Source organism: Microchirus variegatus (genome assembly GCF_963457635.1).
Source record: "Microchirus variegatus genome assembly, chromosome: 16".
Taxonomy (NCBI): Eukaryota; Metazoa; Chordata; class Actinopteri; order Pleuronectiformes; family Soleidae; genus Microchirus; species Microchirus variegatus.
Window position 1 is genome coordinate 6,384,075 of NC_139817.1, and position 9,140 is coordinate 6,393,214.

At 42.7% G+C, this 9,140-nt stretch overlaps 1 protein-coding gene across 1 annotated transcript; it reads right to left on the reverse strand.

Moving 5' to 3' along the window:
- Positions 1–5,169: 5,169 nt before the first annotated feature.
- Positions 5,170–6,459, reverse strand: pou3f3a (POU class 3 homeobox 3a; the record flags this gene model as incomplete). The annotated part of the gene is made up of 1 exon (XM_083903150.1): positions 5,170–6,459. The coding sequence occupies one exon, from the start codon at positions 6,457–6,459 to the stop codon at positions 5,170–5,172; it is 1,290 nt and encodes a 429-aa protein (XP_083759276.1).
- Between the last annotated feature and the right edge of the window lie 2,681 nt (positions 6,460–9,140).

Here is a 9,140-nt window from a genome sequence, read left to right on the forward strand (position 1 = left end):
GTTAGTTTTGGGTTGCACATTGGGTTCCCAGAACGTAACTTTGTCACAACCTTCATGCAACCTCCTCCAAAGGTTCCCAGAATGTTAGTTTTTGGTTGCACATTTGGTTCCCAGAACAACCTTCATACAGCCTTTAGAGAACGTTCTCTAACACACTATTGGGGGGGGGGGGGGGGGGGCGGGGGCTTGTGATCTGGGGGCCCCAAGCAGGTGCTTAGTTATTGTTGAACAAATATTGTAGATTAATATTATTTCGACTTAAATATAATTTAAATATGTACGCATTATTTCCAGTTTACTTTTGTCCCAATGTCAAAATATTCGTTTAAATTAAATTAGAGTTTAAACTTTTCACATCAGTGTGCATTAACTATTCAGTCCAGTAGATGGCAGCATCACACTGTTAAGCCATGTCGAGCAAGGTGTTGTGGTATTTATAAGTCGAGGTGTTTGTTTGTTGCTTTGATTCCCGTTGATTTAAAGCTGCAGTGTCTCGAATAATTAAAGGGAACTGAGAGAATCGCTTTGTTTTTTTTTTTCACAGGAAATTCAATTAAAAGGAATCTGTTGCATTCCTCGGTCTTCACACACACACACACACACACACGCACACACTTCACAGACTTAGTATGCAGGGCTGAGGTTCCCTACGTGGACACGCTTGTCTAAATTAGCATCGCGCCCTTGTGTCGAACATGCCCCATCAAACCAGTTCCACTCCACCAGTCTGGCACATGCATGCTCGTCACGTTCACTGACACACACACACACACAGAGTCCATTATTCTGCACGTGTGTCCTTTAATTTCTTCATAAATGAGTGTATTCTCACCAACAGTGTAAAAAAAAAAGCAGATTTAAAGGGTTAAAATCTCAAATTTAGCAGCTTTGACACATGAAATGCACCTTTTTTTTCCCTCCTCCTTGCTTATTGCCGCTCCGTCTCCAGCGCCTCCAGAGTTTGTGTTTCACGCCGAGGAAGCCGCGACGTGTTAATCAGTGTTAGACTTTAGCCGCTAACCACAAAACTCCCCGAAGTGAAAATAATTAACAGCAAACCCTGGAAACGGATAACGTGCAAAAGCCGCGTTAGGAAACAGTTGCGACGGATGAAAACTTTTTTTGCTGTTGTTGAATCATTTGTGTGTGTGTGTGTGTGTGTGAACCTTGAGACACAAACAGCCATTGAGCAATAATTGCTTTTATGTAAAGCACCCTCTTACAAAAGGAGCTTTAAGAGCAATTACGGGCAATTATATTAGCAGTTGTTGCGGCGGGAGGAGCCATTAACGTTTTTTTTTTAAACGGGTAACGGCAAACGCTGCCAGTTTCAGCGACGCGGGAAACAAATATCGTGTGATGACGCGTGGATGTCACCCAAGCCCTTATTGGGCCCTGAAACCTGGATTATTTCTATGATATAATCCCGGCGCGACAGTCCAAACCTTCTAGAACACAGATATAAGACGCACTGACGTGCACAGATGGACCACAGGGGGGCGCTCAAGCTCTGGAATTGACTTTAAAAAAGGGTTTAAAGCTGCAGTACGTAAGCCTCTGCGATTGTTGTTGTTGTTGTTGTTCTGCCTCGGTTTTGTCTTCGTAAACTAGTGCTGGGCACGTCAACGTTAGCGCATGACACGTTTAGGCACCGTTTACCAGTAAGCTCTGTTAGCTCCGTTAGCTGCATTAGCTGTGTTAGCTCCTTTAGCGCCGTTAGCTCGCCTAGAGTCGCACCAGTGACCTGTGTGGTGTGCATGTGTACCTCTGTTTTTAAAGTTTAGTGTTACTTTAGAGACTTTTAGCAAATCGGGATTTTAACTAGCCGTTTACCAGTTAGCTCTGTTAGCTCCGTTAGCTGCATTAGCTGCGTTAGCTCCTTTAGCGCCATTAGCTCGCCTAGAGTCGTACCAGTGACCTGTGTGGTGTGCATGTGTACCTCTGTTTTTAAAGTTTAGTGTTACTTTAGAGACTTTTAGCAAATCTGGATTTTAACAAATCGGAATTTTAACAAATCGGGAGTCACGTAAACATGACGTCACACGCGCCTTTTTCCGGTCAGTCGTCATGGAAACGCGCCATGCGTTAACGTTGATCATCATAAACAGAAATGATGTACGTGGGAAAACAGTCTAATCTGACTGAGGGAGCGTTTGTGTGTATACACCAGCAGAGCAGGAACGGTTGTGAGAGTATAAAGTGACAGTGAACAGGTCAGATCACCCGTTTTGTGTCGAACTTATTTTTTTGACGGTCATTAAACTGCTGTGATGGTTTTTTTTTTTCTTGCTTTATTGACAACAGTTTATCTTTACACGTCCAAGTGTCAACATCGAGCCAAAACCTTGAGACTGAAGATCGACTAAACCGGTGGACGTGTAAGAGATCCATTCAAACCAACGGGTTCATAAGTGCTATTTATAAACACAAGGTGACAAAGTTTGTCTTGAACGCTTCCCTGTGTTTTTAAGACGAGAACAAACGGTACAATCATGATTCACAGGAACCAAAACATGTCTTTGCCTTTCACCCATTTGGTTTCCTAACACACACACACACACACACACACACACACACAAACACAGGCTGTGATTAAAGGTGTAACATTAACTTCCAGGTTTATGTTTATTCACTTTTCCGTTTTTTTTCCGCGCACACATTCCAGCAGCTACAGCTGTGGCCAAAACCAGGAGCGGAATCTTTGTGGTTTTTGTCGTTAGCGCTGCTGTTTTTTCGCTTTGTAGAGCTTATCTGCCAAACCCCATCATCTGTGGCGAAAGACCCCGCCGCCTCGTGTCGCTCCATCTCGCCGCCGTCACCTTGGCAACCGCTGCCGAGGTGAACTGCCTGCTGGGATAGTCGACCTCTCCACACTGAGCCGTGATGTGGACCGGACGTACAGAAGCTTTAAGAATGAGTGTCTTATATCCTCAAAAGTCCTCAAAATGTAGAATTTGTGAAATTTGGAAATATACGTCACAGTTCAAAGTTCACCCGGCTTGTTTTTTATCAACAAAATGTTTACATCACCACTAAAGATGCGACACATAAGAAGTTTTAAAGCCTGAATTATGTGAGCTATAAAGAAAGACACAGACAGGATGTCCATATAAGGAGTTGTGTATTATTCCCACAGCAAAGTTGCTGGTGATTTGCTGTGGGAATTGTAGTCAAATAAATTGTTTTATACTGTATAAAAAAAAATGTTGTTTGTGTACAAATGCAATGTTTTTTCAAAATAAAACTTTTTCCTCTTCATTTTAAATAGCAAATTGACAATAACTGCCAGATATTAGGAGCTATTCTAAAAAAAAAATGAGCAAAACTTACAGGATATATTCTGGTCCTTTTATGGTTAAAGTAAGTTTTGAGGGTTAGTTGTTTAAAGACTTAAAAAGCTATATAAGTTGGAATAAAGTTAACTAAAAAGTTTATATATATATATATATATATAAACAGTCAAACCAGACAGAGGTCATTTTGAGTGCGATAACTCAAATTGTCAAAATAATTCATCGTTTCATTCGAATTTAACTCAAAAACAGGGTAAACCAGGTTTATTTGGCCCTAGATTTCAAAATAAAGGGTCAAATTTGTGGTAATGTTTGGACCAAAGTATACGACGGTAAGTATATAACGGTCAAAGTAGATGGGGCGCCCATGGACAAAAGGTGTATGGGCGTTCAGGAGGACATTATGAGGGTTAAAACGTGTTGTAAACCTCAGTGATGTTGACAGGGCCGGCCCAAGCTTTTACGGGGCCCCAAAGCAGAATCAAATGTAACACTAAAACTGCATTAATTATAGTTTCTCTTTAACAAAAAAAAAAAAAAAAAAAAAACTTATAGAGCATTGGAATCACAAAAGTGACCGAATATAAATTTACACTTTCATATTCATAAGTGTGCTAATAGTGAGCTTAAATTAAAAAAAACAACAACAACAGACATTGTTTCTGCTGTAAACAAGTAAACAGCTTATACTCGTCGACTTTTACTACAAAGTAAAAGCACATTATTAAAGATAAGCACTATTAAGAGATCTAACGATATCAAGATTTATTTAATAAGGTTTTTTTGTTTTTTTTACCGCGCGCTATTATCGAGGCCCCCTAGTTCTCTTTATGCCTTGGGCCGATTGTGGATGTTGAGGTAATGATGACAAGGTCACAAAAACGCTTAAACTTATTGCGTTTGAAAATATACAAAAAAAAAGTTTTTGTACTGTAAAAAAAAAAAAAAAAAAATGTATTTTATCAATTATGGAACACACAACTTTAAAGGTTTTTTTTTTAGGGTTAAGTTGGTTTTAGGTATAGAATTAAGGGTTAGGGGTTTGGTATAACGTGGTTAGGGTTAAAGGGTTAATTGTTGTTGTTTAGGCCGTGCATGTAAATTAACCACAGAAGAAAAGCTGTACAAAGTGGTTAAGTTTAGATTTGAGTTGTGGTTAGATTGTGTGTGTGTGTGTGTGTGTGTGTGTGTGTGTGTGTGTGTGTGTGTGTGTGTGTGTGTGTGTGTGTGTGTGTGTGTGTGTGTCCCAAAACATCTTAAAACACAATTTTCCCCTTTTTTGTCAGATTTATTAAATCATTAGTGTGTTCAATTGTAATAAACACATGTGGAGGGGGGGGGGGGGCGTATGGGGGGTTAAAAAATAAATAATAATCCAAATCATCACACATGGAAATAAACAACAGTAACTTTCTGGTACATTAACTTAAGGGGATTTCCTAAAGGAAAAAAAAAAAAAAAAACTTTTTTCTAAGTGGAGAAACACTGGACTTATTTCCTCTTAAACTGTGCCACAACATAAATCCACCGACACGAGACAAAAGTATAAGAAACACCTTTAAAAAGGGAAGATAAATTATTGCTTATCTTATAAAACAACACATTTAAACGCTTATTTTTTTCCACTTATAAATGCGGGTGAGTTTGCAGCATTACAGGGGAACTGCACACATATTTAAATAACTTTGTCTTAAGTCTATGTAGTTTTTGGGGACATTTTCTGTCCTCGAAAAATACTCGACGACGCGTAAAAGCACCGACATCTGGATCCTGGATTCAACAAAAAAACAACAAACATGAGGAAACTTCAGGGAAACGTTCGTCTTCATTAATATCCAGATATTTATTTTTTCTGTTCGTTTTGTGAAAGTTATGTTCACGTGTCGCTGTACATCCTCTTGCAGTCTATGGAGGGCGACGGCGTGTCTGGACCCATGCTGCCCACCTGCGAGTACGCGTCCTCCGGGGTGCGCGGAAGTCCAGGCGGCGTCATGCGCTTCTCCTTCTGCCTGCGGTTGCAGAACCAGACCCGCACCACCTCCTTCTCCAGCTGCAGAGAGTCCGCCAGAGAGTTGATCTCCTGCGCGGACGGTTTGGGACTCTTGAGGAAGTGGCTCTCCAGCGCGCCTTTGACGCTCACCTCGATGGACGTGCGCTTTTTCCTCTTCCTGCCCTGCGCCGCGATCTTGTCGATGTTGGTCGGGCTGCCCGTGGTGGAGTCGGCCTCCTCCAGCCATTTGTTGAGCAGAGGCTTGAGCTTGCACATGTTCTTGAAGCTGAGCTGCAGCGCCTCGAACCTGCAGATGGTGGTCTGGGAGAAGACGTTGCCGTAGAGCGTGCCCAGCGCCAGGCCCACGTCCGCCTGCGTGAAGCCGAGCTTGATGCGCCGCTGCTTGAACTGTTTGGCGAAGAGCTCCAGGTCGTCGGAGGTCGGCGCGTCCTCGTCCGCGGAGTGCGCCTCGTGGCTGGCGGCGCTGTGGTGGTGCTGCTGCTGCTGCGGGTGCAGGTGCGTGTGGTGGTTGTGGTGGTGGTGGTGATGGTGGAGATGCTGGCCGCCGTGCTCCAGCTCCGGGGACTGTCCGCCGCGCGCAAGCCCCGCGTGCATGAGGCTGTGCCCGGCGTGTGCGCTGAGCATGCCGTTGACAGTGAAGCCTCCAGGCTGGGAGTAGATGAGTGAATGCTGCTGCTGCTGCTGATGGTGATGCTGCTGCTGCTGCTGCTGCTCCTCTCCCCAGCTGCCCGGGTGCGCTTGGTGAGCACCCAGATGCGGGGACCTGTGGTGCAGAGCAGACCCAGAGTGGAGCTCCTCCCTGCCGGCGTTCCTCTTCACCTCCTGCGCCTGGGAGCTCGGGGGCCACGGAGAACCCGCCTCCACTGCCGCGACTGCGGCCGCGGCTGCTGCGGCCGCTGCGTGCGGCAGCGCCGTCACCCACTGGTGAGCGTGGGTCAGCATGTGGCCCCCGTTGCTCGCCTGCATGAAGTCACTCTGCACCATCTTGAGTGCAGGGTCCCCCCCTCTGTATCCAGCAGAGACCGCGGTGGTCACGGCGGTGCTGCCCGGCTGCATCCCGGCGCTCCTGCGCTCAGAGTGGAGCACGGAGCCGGATAAAATCCTGCTGCTGGCCAGGTACGGACTGGAGGTGGCTGTTGCCATTCTACACAGCATAGAAGTTCTGTCTTTATTTAACCAGAGTCCCACTTTACTCTAAATCCATAAAGTCAGTCGAGATCATGCGCGTAAATGTTATTTGGGTAAATAAAAAATCACTCCATTGATGATTTTAGATCAGATTTCTTGTGCGTTCCCGTGCGCCAAAACTTTTACGTCCCGCGCGTAATCCACCGATAAACGCAAAGAACAAGCGCCAAAGACCCTATCCACTTCTCCTGGTGAATTCTTTGAAAAATAATGAAACACAAAAAAAAAAGAAGCAGATCGAACTTTAAAGCCTCAGTGCGCGCTCCTGAGTCTCGCTCCTTCTGCTCTGTCCCGTGCGTCCTCAGTCTGAGGCTCTGTGTGTTTACGTTGTGCCAAAGGCTGAGGATGATTCCTCTTCTTCTTCTTCTTCTTCCTCCTCCATCCAATGACAAGTGGAAGCCTGCGCAAAGCTCCCGCTGATTGGACGCGCAGTCAGAGAGGAGCTGCTGCGTCTTCAGAGTCAAAACCTCGGCTCAACTAAAGTTCCTGCTGCGAGGAAAAGCAACACTTTGGAGGAATATTATATATTAGATGCCTCAATATATATATAGTTTACAAATGAAGTATTATTAACTCATATTTCAGAGGCTATAAAGTTGTTTTTTTTCTTGATCTGCTTTGGATAAACTGAAGGTTTAAATGTGTTTTTTTTTCATATGTTCAGTGCACGTGCATGCTGCAGCTCAGTCAATGTGTTACCTAAAGGATAAAAAAAGATCTTAAAAAGACCAAATAGACAAATATGAATTAAAATGGAATAATATGAATATATGGGCTACAGTGACCATATTTTAGAATAAAGCGTCAAATACACTTTCTTATAAGAAAAGCTTTTGTAAAGAGTTTATAAATTGATAATATTTGCTAAGGAAAATCAATTTTCTTCTTCTGCACCCCATGTGGCTCCTAATAACAAGTCTCTAAGTTGCACATTATTTTTAAATATATATATATATATATTTATTTTGGTCCGAATGCTCTGATTGGAAATCAATTTCCCAACAAATGAAATCAAAACAAAAGCTGCAACACAAAGAAAACAGTGATTTTCTTACACAACAACTAAGAAATATGACTTAAAATCAACTCATCTTGAGAGTTTAATATGTTAAAAAAAAGAAAAATGTGCATTAACTGAAGTTGCAATGGTAATTATCATCATATTAAGTGATTATCTCACATAAAAACTTGAAACTTGAAATATGACTTAAAATCATCTCATCGTTGGGGTTTTATAATTAAAACACATTATATGAATATGCACCAAAAGAGAAATGGGCAATTATCATCATATTTAGTGATTTTCTTACGTTAAAAACTCCAAAATGTGACTTAAAATCAACTCATCTTTGGGGTTTATGATTAAAATACATGAGATTAATATGTACCAAGGGAGAAATGTGCAATTATCATCATATTTAGTGATTTTCTTACGTTAAAAACTCTGAAATGTGACTTCAAATCAACTCATCTTGAGAGGTTAATATGTTAAAAAAGAGAAATGTGCATTAAGTGAAGTTGCAGTTTTCAGTTTTACGAATGAACTTTGAGGGGAAAATGAGTTAACGTTAGTTTTTAACGCACAAACACACACACACTCACAGCTGCAGACATTCGTCGTGACTCTCGTGTCACGTGGAAAGTCGACTTATCGCAGACCATGCAGCGAGGGCCCCCCGAGCGTCGCTCCAATTAGCATTTAGCTCCAATTAGCATTTCATTCATCACGGACGACTTCTAAACAGTAAAAAACAACTACGTTATTGCATTTTAACGGCCGTTGTGATGGAGTGATTATTGTTTCCACCGCTTCTTTTTTTCCTCTCTCTCTCTTCCCAAAGCTGTTTATTGTTGAGCTGCGTTTTTTTTTCACTCAAACAAAAGCTTTCACAGTGTTGTCGTGTTTTTTTTGTTTTTTCCAGTCGACCAATGCAATGCAGAGAAAACCAGACGACTCAGGGAATGCGGTAATGTTTTTCATGTGTTGTGCTGGCTGCTCGCAGCAGCAGCAGCAGCAGCAGCAGCGCTGGGTTCCTCTTATTTGTTATTCATGAAGGAAGCTGGGTGAAGAGGCCTTCTTCTTATGATGCACATTTTTCTCCCCGCTCTCCTCCCTGTCTTGCTTTTTTTGCACGCCGGTGCTCGACGACTAAGCGAATACGGCGATTTGGCGTTTTAATCCAGACTACGGACGTCTAATTGTTTCTTTTAGTCTCTTTTCTCTCTCCTTCTCTGTATCCTCGCCCTCTGTTGAGTCTTCAATATGCAGATCGGCCATTTCTTCCCGGGGCTATTTTCTTTGGTAGACTTTTTTGAAATATGCAAATGCGTCCAACAAAAAAAATTGCAAAAAAAAAAAAGTGGATGGAGGGGGGGGGAGAAAAGAAAAAAAGAAAACCTTCATCTGGGCTCCAGGACTTTTCCATTCAAAGAAACAGATGATTTTTCTCTCTCTTGTTCGCGCTCTTGTTTTGCTTCGTCTGTCGAGGGTCGAGAGCTGTACACAAAAACCTGGCAGACAAAACAACAATAAAGCGGCAGAAAGGATGACAAGTGAATATTCTCCTCCTCCTCCTCATCATCATCATCATCCTCGTCCTCCTGGTGTGGTTTTGTTTTGATATCATGTGTGATTTCAGATTATATAA